Source organism: Olea europaea, chromosome 14 (genome assembly GCF_002742605.1).
Source record: "Olea europaea var. sylvestris chromosome 14, O_europaea_v1, whole genome shotgun sequence".
NCBI lineage: Eukaryota > Viridiplantae > Streptophyta > Magnoliopsida > Lamiales > Oleaceae > Olea > Olea europaea.
In genome coordinates this window covers 6,673,316-6,688,668 of record NC_036250.1, presented here as the reverse complement: position 1 = coordinate 6,688,668, position 15,353 = coordinate 6,673,316, and the positions used below count along the sequence as shown (strand labels likewise).

General features: G+C 34.4%; 2 protein-coding genes across 2 annotated transcripts; one reads left to right on the top strand and one right to left on the bottom strand.

The window, feature by feature from the left end:
* Positions 1 to 281: 281 nt before the first annotated feature.
* On the top strand, positions 282 to 5,258 carry LOC111408956 (J domain-containing protein required for chloroplast accumulation response 1). The gene is made up of 9 exons (XM_023038812.1): positions 282 to 1,116; positions 1,872 to 2,581; positions 2,687 to 3,063; positions 3,209 to 3,317; positions 3,861 to 3,928; positions 4,060 to 4,122; positions 4,198 to 4,275; positions 4,587 to 4,763; positions 4,873 to 5,258. The coding sequence occupies exons 1-9, from the start codon at positions 695 to 697 to the stop codon at positions 4,906 to 4,908; spliced, it is 2,040 nt and encodes a 679-aa protein (XP_022894580.1). The 5' UTR covers positions 282 to 694; the 3' UTR covers positions 4,909 to 5,258.
* Positions 5,259 to 6,389: 1,131 nt separating this feature from the next.
* Positions 6,390 to 9,284, bottom strand: LOC111408959 (protein BRASSINAZOLE-RESISTANT 1-like). The gene is made up of 2 exons (XM_023038820.1): positions 8,759 to 9,284; positions 6,390 to 7,513 (listed from the first exon to the last, which is right to left on the bottom strand). Exons 1-2 carry the CDS (start codon positions 9,041 to 9,043, stop codon positions 6,818 to 6,820), a joined length of 981 nt encoding a protein of 326 aa, XP_022894588.1. The 5' UTR covers positions 9,044 to 9,284; the 3' UTR covers positions 6,390 to 6,817.
* Between the last annotated feature and the right edge of the window lie 6,069 nt (positions 9,285 to 15,353).

Here is a 15,353-nt window from a genome sequence, read left to right as displayed (position 1 = left end):
TATCACATACTTTTCCAATAAAATGATTTAATGTGTGAAATCATAATTTCCTCCCCTTTTTAATCGCAAATTCTTAAAATAATTATTTTTTACAAAATATATTCTAAAAAAATTTACGTCACGCACTTATCTGTGTTTGACCACCTCTGCAGTGAAAAAACTGAAGTAGGAAAAAATAAAAATCAGATGATAAGGTGGATATTAGGTGGTCTTACGTCCCTCACATGTTTCAGTTTCACCTAGTGGTGGCCACTCTTTCCCCAAGTAGCATGAACCCCTGAATTATATAATTATACATTATTGAAATAACCGGCGCCATTAGAAATTATGAGAGAACATGCTTGTGAACGTTGGGTTTTTGACGCCACGTTTGTCGTTTGTCTTGTTATCACAGCCATTTTGATCTTGTGCTTCAGCTTCTCACTGTTTTCTTATTCTGTAACCCCACATTATCTGTTTTCTAGCGTTAATTCCTTCAAACCCATTTCAGAGTTTGATACAAACCACTAGATTTTCCACATTTTCTTAGAATTTTTATAAACTCCGCAAGCAGTGACGTACACTCTTAAGAAGCCGCCAAACTGAAATAGCATTGGATTCTTGACATGCATTAATCTTCCTGCGAGAATTGTCAATCTTTGAAGGTTCAAGAATTTCCCGCTAAAGCACAGGGTTGGATTGTGTTTGTACATAAATGGAGAAATTTTTGGAGAGGGAAAATGTTTTGTTGGGATATAATCCTCGTGGTTCATTAGAAAACTCACTAAAAGCACAGAACAGTAACTCTGATGACTTGGATTTTAATGATGTTTTTGGCGGTCCACCGAGGCGGTTTTCGATGCAAGAAGTGAAAGGGAGGTACAGTTTTGGTGAACCAGTGGATTCCGAGGAGAAGCGAGTGTTTGGAACAGAAGTTGTGACGAGAAGGCGAAATCTGGGTGATGGTTTCTTTAATGATATATTTGGAGGTGATGAGTCTTATAGTTCACCGAGAAGGACTGATCGTGACCGGGAAAATACCTTTGGCTCGAGCCCTGGTTCAAGGATTTCCAGCCCTGGCAGGGCTTTGATACCCAAAGCTGATGCTTTTGCCACTTCACTTCCTGCTCAGTTCAGGTACGTTTGCCGGTTCTTCGGTTTGTGAACGTCCTTTTCCAATATTGTTAACAACGCGATTGGTAGAACTCGCCCTTTGTAAGGGAAGTTTACCCAACACATTTATATCCTCGAGGCAGACCATTTGGATAACTATACGAACCAGTCTTCTACTGGAAGTAGTCCTCTCTATGAAGATCTACAAGATATTTAGAACTGAGCGAAGTAGGATTGAAACGTAGTCATTGGAAATATTAAGAATTGTTGGAACAGATCATTTTTATTAGTTATTTAGTCATACGTGATTCCTTTGTATTTCAAGATATAGATTGTTCTATTTCAATATTTCAATTGATCAGGTAACAAATGTCTTGGTAGAATTAAGTTCTATGAGAAAGAAATTAACATTTCCCTTGTTATTCATTGATTATTAGAGCTTAATCTCTTCTTGTAGATCTTGAAATTTCCTTTTCTTTTTATTTTGGGTTGGGATGTGGGGACATTCATAAAGAAACATTGAAATGTCTCTTGGCCTAACTAAATATTGCTTATTTTCAGGTTTGCTTTTGGTTGAGTAATTCTGATGTTATTAAATAAACAGTAGAAGCCAGATCTTTCACCTACTTAATAGTTAGCGGTTAAAATTCTTCCTAGTTCTGTGGTGTGCTATGTCCATATTCCAAACAATCTATGTAGATGTTACTTTGTATTACCGTTTTTTGTTGAATATGCATATCATGTCTGTTCTTTACTTTTAAATGCTTTTCTGTTTTCAGTCTTCCTGCCAAATTGATAAAAGCAACAGATTACCCTATATTTGCTTCTGGAAATCGTGGACCGTATAAGATGGATGGCATTGCAAATGGTCCCCACTCTTCAAATTCTACTCCATCTAGATTTTCAGGTCAAGCAATATTGGGACAAGATGAGACGAGAAATGATGTTCTGCCAGTATATCACCACAGCTCCTTGTCCAATGAAGTTTCTTTTAACAACGAGAATTCTACACATTCTGGAGTATCTGATCTGAAAGATGTTGAAAAATGGAAAAATGATTCAGTAAGTGTGGAAACTCAGAGCGAAGGCAATCAGTTTCATTTCTCTATATACAAATGGGCAGGAAGAGAATTACCAATGCCTATTCCACTTCGAGGTGGGAAGGTTTCAAAATTGAAAGGGATGAGTAAAATTGATAGGTCTGCAAGCTCTAATGGAAGGATTGGAAGTATGGAACCAGAATTGTCTACAGTGGAAAACCATGGGATTTCAACAAATATCGAAGCTGAGTTGAAATTTGAAAGTGAGAACCATGATGATAGAAGCACAAAAGATTCAGTTCTAGTCATGACTGCAAAAGAAGCTAATTCCCTGCAAAAAACGAATATAGGAAAGAAAATTGAAAATGTAAACGCTGTGAAGACCGACGAATCTCACAAGTCAGATGTGAAGCCTCGGCATGCATTCATTAATGAGTTTGAACAACAAGGTAAATCATATTTTCACAGGGAATTTCAATGAACACATTTTGTATTACATTTTATATAACTGAATTTTAATGGTAAAGTTTTTGAAATTTGAGGAAATGTTACAGAAGTGAAAGGAAATTCGACCAACCTACCAAAAGAAGTTATTCCTGATGACCATGCTGGTAAAGTGAAGATTAATGAAGGAATAATGGGTTTAGACAGAACACGCATAAATAAAGCTAGCGCACGAACTTCACTCATAAATTCAGAAAAAGTTCCTGGTAGAAATGGAGTCAAAGGAAAGGTCAAAGAGTTTGTCAAGATTTTCAACAAGGAAACTTCTTCAAGATCAAAAGTTGATCCTGAGACTCCAAATCAGAGCTCTAGATGGAAAGGCATAGGAATCACTCAACCAGAAATTGAAGTGAATTTGAATGCTGCAAAATTAAATAATGAAGTGCCCATGTGCAGTGTAAATAAGATGCCAGATGTTTCTCGCTGGGTAATTGATTCCTTCCAATGAATTTGATGAAATTTGATTCAGTGTACATAGTATAAGTTTATGGCTTGATTTTTTCTGAATAAAACTAGTCTTATTTTGGAACTATGATTGTGGATGTGTAACTATCCTTTCTTATCATTTTCAGGTTAACAAAAATCTCAGCAATGATGAAGCAAAACATTATTCTCATACAAAGACCCCAACTAATCGAAGTAACCATTTTTCTACTACTCAGAAGGATTCTATACCATCTGGTTAGTTAAACTTACGTGTTAAGTAAAAGTAAAAGATATGAAGCATAAGTACAAGTTAGTCAAATGTAGGAAGTGTTTATTCATTTGATATAATAGGTTATGGATAAATACTACTCTTTTGTCATAATTCCCATTGGGGGTGTATGGGCTCTTGAATTTCACATCAGAAGTATGGGCTTCTTTTGTGTAGTTTATATAGACTTGAGTTCTCTAACTTCAATGACTAGCTTTTGGGGTTTGGCTCTTCCAAGGTCTATGACAATGGTATCAGAGCAAATATCATGTCTTCTGGTCTCGGTTACCACTTATGGTGTATGGGCAACTGCTCGACGTGGATGTCGAGTCGGAAGGGTGGTGGTTGGTCATGGTTCCCATTGGGGTGTATGGGCACCCGAATCTCACATCGGAAGTATGAACTTCCTTCGTGTGGTTTATATAGGCTTGGGTTCTCTGACCTCAACGGTTTGCTTTTGGGGTCTGACTCTTCCAAGTTCTATGATACTTTTATTTTTATCCTGAGAGATTATCATGTACTTGGAACAGAGTCTCTACCCATTGATTCTAAGGTTTCAGCTGAAAATGCAGAAGACCCTTTCGAAGTCAGCTTTGTGGTATGTTGTCTCTTTATTGTGTGTCAATTGTGCACGTTGGTTTTTGTATTATCCATTCAATTGTGTTCTAAACATTGTTTTCTTCTTGTGGATTTCAACTTTTGACCATTTTATATGTCATGGTTTATCAGGTCCAAGAATTATCTCATGATGACAACAAAGTTACGGTTGATGAAAGTTCTGAGGACATGAAAGTAAGTTACTTCAATGCAATATTAGTAGTCTAGAATTCTTGGAATGCAACAACAATTCTCTATAATGTAATGTAGGCTTTAGATGCCAAGATTCAACAATGGTCTCTTGGGAAGAAAGGAAATATCCGCTCGCTGCTGTCAACTTTGCAATTTGTAAGATGTTTTATCCATTTTCCATTTTATCATCCATTTATGGGAAACAAATTCCTCTCGGCTTTACATGGGATTGCAATTTCATAAGACTTTGACGTTTTCTTCTTTTTAGTTAGGAACGCAGAAGCTTGTAATGGGAAAGCCAATTTTGAAGAACGCTTACCCATTACTTTATTCTGTTTTCGGATTAATAGATAACATAAACAAGATGAAATTTTCCTTTTACTGGAGGGACTTAGTAATGTTTACAAATTCCTAATTTTCATCTAGATAAAATAAAAATTTCTTCTTATCACTAACATCTGGTGCAGGTTCTTTGGCCTGGGAATGGATGGAAGGCAGTACCCCTTGTTGATTTAATAGAAGCAAATTCGGTGAAAAGATCATATCAAAAGGCTTTGCTCTGCCTTCATCCAGATAAATTGCAACAGAAAGGAGCCGCTTCTCATCAAAAATACCTTGCGGAAAAAGTTTTTGATATTGTGCAGGTATCGGAATAAGATTAATTGATACCATTTGATCTATTGCCATTTTTTATGATTCTTGAAAGGAGAAGAAATTTTGGGAAGTATAAATAAATGGCTTTTGTTAATGCAGGAGGCATGGGACCATTTCAACACAATTGGCCTATAATTGTTCAATGCTCGAAGGCTATCAAAGGTAGCATCTTCAAGTGGGAATGTACATATATTTTGAGAGATCAAAGGTATATCAATTAAACTACTTGTACACAAGCCTATTGTTTACACCTTTCTTGAGAGATGATGAGGTGGGAGGCAGTTTGTACGTGTAGCAAGGTTGAAAGTGTATGCATGAAATCACCTCGAAAAATAATCGCACTGCTATAGAACGAGTGTTTACACAGACTTTTTGGTCAAAATAATTTTTTTGCTTTGTTATAGAATAATTTAGTTAAGGACACAGCAACAATATATATTTTGGCAAAAAACCAGTTGAATTGAATTCCAAGATAGTTTCAAGTGCGTAAGTAGTCAATTGATCCCATTACTCACTTATCAATAACTTATTTTGATCTAAAATTTGATTCTCCTATTGATAATTTCCTAAAATTTTACATGACAACTAGAATAAGATTCTGTTTCTTATGTTTGTTCTGTTGTTTCTGTTGATTGGAATGGTCACCAAATCTTTGACTTGAAATTTTGTTCCCCTCAAGAGAATTCAATTATTTGCTTTTTATTGCTTTTTCTTTTTATTCAATCATTCTTGTTTAGAAACAAACACTGTATTTTGTTGACCAAAGGCAGGCACAGAGTAACATGATCAAAAAGATAATAATGCACTATTGTCACAAGTAGACCAAAGGATAATCATGCATCAAGCACTACATGTGTTGTGACACCACCCATCAATGTAATAACAACAAATCTAAATAATTGCCTGGAAAAGGGACAAGTCCATGTCAACCCTACATGCCTCTTGGGACATCCAAATATCATATCAACTCCCTGTTGGAGTATAATTGTAAATAAAAATAAATGCAATGAAGTAGTAGATGATATTGAGATGAGTAACTGTGCATGTGTTAGGCTTTTCTGATAATAAAAAATAATTATAAAATAAAATAAAAGTTGGTTTTGAGTTTTGACTCATACTGGAAGTGTGTTGGATGATAAATTTAATTCTCTTTAACCGCTTAAACTTTTAAATAAACTAGTTCAAGATGGTATTGGATTAAAACAACGTAAAGTCTTGAGTTCAAGTCTTGTTGTTATTCATTTATTATGCAAGACTAAATTTTTTTAATAATGATAGTGCCTCAAAAATTAAATCCTCTAATAAAGGACTTCCCCCTTTGGTATGAATGCTACATGAAGAACAGAGTCAGGTGATAGAACAGGAAATTATAGACACAGGCTTTTTCCACATAAAAGGAAAATCTTGTGTTGCAATATAAGCACAAGTGAACAAATCTCTATTGACTCCTCGTTACTTCTCAAAGGGATAACTACTTTACCGCAAGGTCCATCTCACCAAACAAACCAACGACGTCGAAATGATATACAAATGCTGATGGTACTGCTGAATCATGGTCCGGTTATTACTCAAATATCAGCATCCATTATTACTTGAACAGTAAGAAAAAACCAATATCGGAAATAATGAAATGCGTCTATAATTAAGCCAAATCCTCAAAGATTTCAACCGTGGATAAATTCCCACTAGCCTACAATGAAGATGACAATTCTTCCCAAGAACACAACTGTCTACAAGTAATGCTTGTAAAAGATAACCCCCAAACAATTTAAAGGGGAAGACAACAATTACTCATAACAGAAAAAGCAAAACAGAATAAAGGACTAAAAGAAACAACTGAAAAACCAATCCATCCTAATAAAAGAAATTGGTTCAAATTCCAAATTTGTAATTCTTTTCACCTCTGAGACCAAATTCTTTTACAGCGAGTAGGTTTACTTTCGACAGTAACGCTGCCAGTTTTCTTGCATCAAGTTACAAAGAAATGCCATTAGAGAAACTCGGTTTTATCAATGTTTCACCACAATTCAATTTCGTCAATTGCTTACATCCGGGTGTTTCCACTTCCAAGCGTAAGTTCAAGATCATCCATTCCCACCTCATGAATCCTCTCACCTTCCCATGGCTTCACAGCCACATTCTCAAAGTTGAATTCTATGCCCTTCCCCTTCTCCGACATCACTACATCTTGGGAAGGAACAAGGTTTGTGATTGGTTTCACTAGATTAAATGTTGGAGAAGTTGGAACCATGTTGGCTGCATTTGCACAGACTTGGAAGTTCATCCATTGGCATGAATCAATAGTTGAGGTGTCTGACTCATCGCATTCTGGTATAGTTGCTGGCGTAAAACGCTGAGCACGAGTAGGACTTGCCGGGGCAGAAGCTGCAAAGAAAGGGATATTCAAGGCAGACATGGATTCTTTGGCAAGAGACTCCAAAGTGAAAGTTTGCTTAGGAAGCCTAGTAGGTGAAGAAAGAGGGGGCGTTACTGGGGCACTGTTTGATATTCGGAGCGGAGGAAGAGAAGAAGGGAAAGAGTTGAGGAGGAAACTGTATGACTGTGAAGCCGCGTTGGCGTCTTGCCGAGATGGGCTTGGGAATGAAGAGGATGACGGACTAGGTTGATAAGATGGAATTGGACTCGCAAAATACGAAGACGGTGGACTTGGGTTTCGGGATGAACTAGGAGTGATGTTGGTTGAAGTGCCTCCCATTTCCATTAGAGGTGGCTTGCATCCCTGTATCATATGCAAATCCAAACCTCTTTTACATTAGTATTCTTGAAAAGTATATCATCTTTAAAGAGAAATGCTCCAACTTAAAGAACATAAACAAATCGAAATATTCAGAGATGATTTCATTCATTCATTGAATTCTAAATCCAAATTAAAGGATACAATTGAGTTTCACAATTCAGAAATTTTACACCTAGAATATTCTGGCTGATTAAAAGGAACTAGGTTTTGAAATTAACTACTTCAATTGTTCTTTTCACCCAATAAATCTTTCTCATTTTTCCCTTATGCAGAAAATGACAATTAAACTTATAAAAGAAATTCGTTTACAATAAATAAGACTCAAAATAGACAAATAAATGAGAAAAATTAACAGAAAATACGTGCTTAAATATAAATATAAGGAAAGAAAAAAGGAAATCTGGTTTTAATTCGATTCACCTTACAAATGCAAAATCAGTAAATCGAAGGAAAATCAAAGCAAATAAGGCAAACCCACATCCAAAATCTATAGATCTAAACAAATCAAAGCAAAATTGATAACTACGGGACGGTGGACTTGGGTTTCGGGATGAACTAGGAGTGATGTTGGTTGAAGTGCCTCCCATTTCCATTAGAGGTGGCTTGCATCCCTGTATCATATGCAAATCCAAACCTCTTTTACATTAGTATTCTTGAAAAGTATATCATCTTTAAAGAGAAATGCTCCAACTTAAAGAACATAAACAAATCGAAATATTCAGAGATGATTTCATTCATTCATTGAATTCTAAATCCAAATTAAAGGATACAATTGAGTTTCACAATTCAGAAATTTTACACCTAGAATATTCTGGCTGATTAAAAGGAACTAGGTTTTGAAATTAACTACTTCAATTGTTCTTTTCACCCAATAAATCTTTCTCATTTTTCCCTTATGCAGAAAATGACAATTAAACTTATAAAAGAAATTCGTTTACAATAAATAAGACTCAAAATAGACAAATAAATGAGAAAAATTAACAGAAAATACGTGCTTAAATATAAATATAAGGAAAGAAAAAAGGAAATCTGGTTTTAATTCGATTCACCTTACAAATGCAAAATCAGTAAATCGAAGGAAAATCAAAGCAAATAAGGCAAACCCACATCCAAAATCTATAGATCTAAACAAATCAAAGCAAAATTGACTACGAAAAAAAAAAAAAAAAAAAAACAGATATACAGAAAGAAAAGGTAAACAATAAAAGGGAAAACAGAAAAGTTCACCTTACGATAGGTGGTGCCATCAGGCTCCACGATCCAACCAGCCTCAACACAGAGAGCTTTCAAGACTTCATTGTTATCACAGTGTTTTGGTAGATTGTAATTCCCCTGTGCCCTTAATCCTGTATAAATCTTGGCTGCTATTGCTCTCCTCCTCCTCTCTCTCCTCCTGTTGTTCTCCCTTTCTCTCCAAGATGGTTTCCTCCTCCCTGCACCACCACAACCACCATCACCTCCAATACCAGCTGCTGAAGACGATGCCGATGATCCGCCAGCTTCCCACATCATTCTCTTGGATTTCTCTTCCTAAAACTCACACACGCACCCAAAAAGAAAAAAAAATTATATAGCTCTATATTCTCCCTCTCTCCGTTGTCCGTATATATAATATGAGGGGTGGGGTTCGTAGGTAATAGTAGCGTATATTGCGTTGCTGGGACTGCAGTACTCACGAGGAATACGCTTCCCCCTGCCTTTTACAAGTGTGGAAGAATCTGTGTGCATGTATTTTGACAGATAATGTTCTTGGAACAGGAAGTTTATAGTGTAAATCAATATACCATATTTCCTGTCCGAGTGATTTTCAGTAGGCCCGCCTGATTTTTTTGACCCTTTCGATTCAAACAATAACAAAATAACAAAAAGGGTCCTCAGATCGGAAAAAAGCAAGGGTGTGAATTGATAAAGTGAATAGTTATTGTTGGCATGGGGTGGGGTGGTATTTGTAAGAAAATTTTCAAAAGAATGGCTATTAAGAACGAATATTTTTTCTTTGTAATATCTGGCAGATTTGGACCAGAGTTGTCTCCTCGGGTGTTTAACTGGTCAACCACCCAATCAGATGCTGCCACGTCAATTATTTGGTCAGTTAATTTTGGATAAGAATAATTCTAGTAATAGATAATTTTTTGTGTCCATCCTCTTACATGGATAGACTCCACTCGAATATTTTATTCAAACAGGCCCCATCCCATGTGAAAGGGTGAAGGTACAAAAAATTATGTACCACTTGCATGATTGTTAGGATAATTCTGTGTTTTTCTTATTGATGAGAAATCAAAGAAATAAACACTAGAGCCATGTTTATGACAATGTATATAAGAGCATATTTAGTAATTTAAAAATTATTAATAAATTTGAGAGCAAAAAATTTTAAATGCTTCAAAAGGTTCTTTATTTTTATCACTTACTTTTACTACTCTCAAAAAGTATTTACTATGTCTTTTCTTCTCCATCTTTTATTTCCATTAACTTCTCGCCAAATTATTATACTGATTTTCTACATTAAAATTGAAATAGTTTGAGTGTATTTAGTTATAAAAAGAGAGTTTGACCGAACTTAGTCTCTATTTTCAAATGTTAATTTAAAAAACCTCTTAAGCAAAATTTTAGAAGTTGGTCTTTAAAATAGAGAGAATCTTATGTTTAAAGATTCTCTTGGAGACACTTTCTATTTTTAAAGAGTACATTCTATCATTTTGAAAAGCATATATAAATTTAGAGAGTCAAAATTTTGAAGTACTCCAACAAATTCTTTATATTTAACATTTAATTTTATTACTCCCAAAAATATTTATTATTTTTCTCTATATTTTATTTTAACTATTTTTTTAAAATTATTTTATTATTTTCTACATTGAAAATTGAAACACTTTAAATGAATTTAATTATAGAGAATGAGTTTACCCATTCTTTGAATTAAAATATTAATTAAAAGAGTCTTTTGGAGTATAATTTTAAATGTTGACTCTTTAAATTATATACCATCTCATATTTAAAGAGTTTTTTTAAAATGCTCTAATGTGCTAATCTTAAAAATAAATTCCAAGCACAAAGCTACATTAACATGAATTCATAATGTCTCAATTACATCACATGGATTCCTATGAAATTTTGTACGTCTGATTTAGTTACCGTTTGGCCCCCATTTTGTGGAAAAGAAAATGGGTGGAATAATATTTTTTTTTAAAAAATGAGTGGTTGAAAAAAAAAAAGGAAAAGTATTTTATGAAAAATTGTGTGATTGAAAATAAGAGAAAAAAATGAAATATAATGGAATGGTAATTAACGGGGGCCAAACGGGAGCTTACATACTATGTGTAGCGACAGGGGTGGACGTAGAGAAATTGAGTTAGGGGGGCACAATCAAAATTTGTACAAATCGGATATTTTGTTTTTTATTTTGGAATGATTTATATTTGACTCGAAAAAATGTAGGTTTACATTTTAAAACTACTTCTTCATTAATATTTTGCTAATAATTTTCATCTATTTGATTTTAAACAATAAGTTTAATAATATTTTGCTTACCACAAGAAAGTGTATATTTATGTTTTAAAAAATTTTATATTTGATACAAACAATCAATTCAAATAATCGAAAGAAAAAACAAATAACCAATATTCAATACTAATAATCAGTCAAATAAATACAATTCATTATATATAAGTTAAATTTATATAATCAGTTTAGTCACGTGCTATATACGCAAATAGAATATGAGAAAATGCAAATTTTGGTTCTAATTAGTTAAAAATTTGATTGAAAAGTAAAAATTTTTAGTAGATGTGATAATTGTAGAGGAATTATAAACAAATTTTAAAAAATTAGAAGAGTTATGATTGTGATAAAAGGTTTGAGGGAGAGAATAGGATAGAGCAATGAAAATAAAAAAGAGAGAAAATTCAAATTTATTGTTATTTTGTCTCTATTTGGTGGGGATTAAAGTCTGATTTTTAGTAAATTTTGATAAAATTTTAAAAGTTAAGGAATTCAAGAAATATGTTATTAAAATTAATTATTAATTTTGATTTAAATTAAAATTTAAATTTCAATCGATACCAAACATGACTTTAGAGGAAAAAAAATAAAAGGGAAAATCTTAAAAGTTGGAGGGTCAAGTGACCCCCCTTGGGTCCGCCCATGGGTAGCGAGAGAATAAAGTTTGTCCCACATAGCCACCCGCCGTTGCCCTTTTCCTGTTCGATTCAAACATTTTTGGGTTGTCTCTCAACGCAGCAACTGCATCGGGATTGAGAGCATCCTTGTGATTTGGTTTCTGTGCATACACTACCTCCAATTAGTGATATTACAAATTTAAATTTCATTGCTTCCCAAGTATACATGCCATGAATAATGTGCTTATGTTCAGCATAGGCTTTCATTCTTCTCGAAGAATGTTAAGGCAAATATTTCCTTTCAAGTCAATGTTCGGATGGTACACCCGCAACATGCATTCCATCAATGGAGCTTTGCAATATTAGTCAATAAATAGAAAGAAATTAAGGGTTTGTCTACCTTTGTCTTGCATTTCACCTTTGGCGCTTTGCGAGGATAGATGGGAGAAATTTGGAGGCAAAAAGTAAAGGTGGCACCCCTAAAAATAAGCAACTATTTAATACATTTATCAACTCCTTGATATATGAAAGTGTAAAGGAAGAAAGGTGTAAGGTGGTGGGGAGAGGAAAATTAAGGGTCACATATACAAAGTGCCAAATAGAAGCAAGTTAAGGACCTAACAGAATGGAGAGAACACAAAGAATAATTGAGAATTCAAATAAACAAAAACAATGATTGTTATTATTTTGAATCTTACTACCTAATAATACGTGGATGAACACAAAGAATAATTGAGGATTCAAATAATAAATGAATATTAGGGCGGAACAATATAATATATTGATCACTTTTAAGTCTTAAATCAAGATTCATAAAATCTAAGGTTGTGTTTAGTCGAATTCTCCCATTGTATTCAATTTACCCCTCTCAAATTCTCATTGGACCTATTTAACTATTTCAATTCCATATCTCTATGCGAATCAAACTTAATAAAATGAAAAATTGGTTTTAAGAATTCATATATGATCGCAGCAATTAATATATGTATCTCTGCATGTTATATTAATTTACCAAATTTTAATATATGGTCTAAACAAGAATCTGCATCTCTACACAATTATTGTTCACGAAATCATTGAATAATTGCCCAGAAAATTCAAAGTATTAAGAACATGATTAAAATCCACACATATAATCATAACGAACAAGAATCTCAAATAAAAGAAATAAATGGTCCCAAATAGATTATATTGTTTGCCCTAAAATTCGATTTAACTACTCACAGTAATGAAAGAAAAACAAGAAGTTATTATGGAAGACATCATGGAGTTTTGAATAAGAATATAGAATAAGAAATCAATCTTGCACCAAGATTTTATTCATCTTTCAATTTATGCTTCAAAATTTGGATTGTTTGATATTGTTCTCCCTTGAATACCTCATTTCAATCCCCAATTGCATGTGTTTTCCTCCTAATAAGTAGATTCAATCCCTTGATCTTTTGGCCCCTTGAATTCTCTCCCTTTTCTCCAATTTTTTTGAGGTTTTTTATGAATAATGAAGGCTCCCAATGTGTGAATCCCCCCTTTCCAATTGTCTTTTTTAAGGTTATATTTATGTCTTCTTCAAGCCTTGAAAGAATTTTAGTTGAGTTGGGCTTTTAAAAAAATGAATTTCACTTAAAAAACCCTACTTGACGATAGCAGGGCACCTAGGCGTTGTGATTGGGTGCATGAGCGCTGAATTTCGAGAAAAAATCAGAAACATAGCGCTCGAGCGCTATCATCAACTTCGATTGCATTGAACAACATTCAGTTTTTTTTTATCATAATGTTTTCTTACGATGACCGATTGGGGCAATTCAAGATGCGTTGGAAAACTAACTCAAAGAACTACAATTTGTCTATTTTCAAATTCAATCATTTGCTACGTCAAAAGTGGGTCTCAATTTGAGTCTGAAAACAGTGCATACGTTTTTTCGATTGGAATTTGATGTGTGATCTTACTTGATTATATTTCATCCATTTGATGTCTTTCTTTATCCAATTGACTTCAAGCACTCTTGAATTTTCATCAGGAGGTTCGACACAATTTTTGAGTATTTACACTTTAGTCCCCGAACTTTGAATCTCTTACAACTTAGCCATTTTCTCCAATTTTGTCAACTTTTGCTTATTTCCTTCAATTTCTTGTACCGTCATTGAATTTTACCTATTTAACAAATGCGATAATTTAGACCATAATTCATCCAAGAAGCAACCAAATATCATCGTTTTAAAGTCTTGAATAAGTGTATAAAATACACTTATCACCCTTCAAATTAAATTGCAAATGCTAAAAAAATTCTCCAAAATAACTCATTTATTATAAAAATCAAAAGGCAAATGCTTAACACTAGGAAATGCCTTTTTGGTTTTGTGAGGGTTGATGTTTTTATTCAAAGAACCATTAGAATCAAAGATGAAAAAGATGAATTTATTTTGGTTCTTGATCCTTTGGAAGTTGAGAGGAATTGTTGTTTTAATGTTTGCTAAAGGTCAAATTAGAAAATCGGACGTTTTGTTTATATAGTAGGTCGAATTTGGTAATATAGGACGTTAAAAATTCGTGAGGCATTAAAATTACCAAAGGCCAGATAACATAGTCGCTCGAGCGAGGTCCTGGCGAAACTCGAGCGACGTACCTTCGCTCAGGCGATAGACCAGAAAAACTCCAGCGATGTCAGTTCTGCAATTTTGGCTCTAGCAAGGTCAGGGCGAAACTCCAGCGACATCAACGCACCGTTTGCATCTTCAAAGCATCCCACTTTACCCTAGACCTATGCTATGACCTTTACTAAATTGCAACTTTAGTCCCTGAACTATTTGACCTGTACAATTTAGTCATTGACTTTACAATTTTGACAAATAGGTCTTTTGGTCACAGATTGCCAATTACACATCTTCCTAACAAACTCTCCCTTTGACATTCTGTGACAAAAATACATATGACAGTCAAGGACAAAAATAAACATGACTCCAAACAATCTATCTATTCAACTAAAGTAGCAATCTCTTGTTGAACTTGTTTCCTGAAAATCACAAACTCAAATACCAAGTGTAAAAGCATATGAAATGGAAACAGTAAATAAGAAATCGATCATATGTCATTAACCAGATTAAGAAGCAATAATAATGTAAGTCAAAAACACCAAAAACATACATTAATATTGCCAAAACATCAAAAAAACTTAATCTAGTCATGAAGTATAACACAATTACCAAAAAATTGAAGATCTATCGATCTACACAATTACCAAAAAATTGAAGATCTATCAATCTATCTATCCAAACATCTACTCCCCCTTTTTGTCACAAAGGACAAAGGTCAAAACAATGAACTAACTAACTACGATGCAACACCACCAGCATCTGAAGACTCAGCTCCGCTCTCAGCACCCGTGTCCTCCTCCATACTATCACGAATCCAACGCAAATGACGCTGACACACTGCAAGAGCACGGCGAAAAGAAGAAAGCTCAGCTGACTGACGCTCCGACGCAGCACGTAACTGCGTGATCTCTCCCATCATACGAGCCTGCTGCTCGACCAAAGTAGACATATGTCCCATAAGCGTCACCATGGGGTCAACAGGCAAAGCAGCCACCCCAGGAGCAGAAGTAGAAGTAGAGGTCGAACGAAAGGCAGAAGTAAGTGGAATGGTCGAAGGAAAAGCCGTACGAGGCAGGAGAAACACACGGGAACCCCCAGTAAGAATCTCA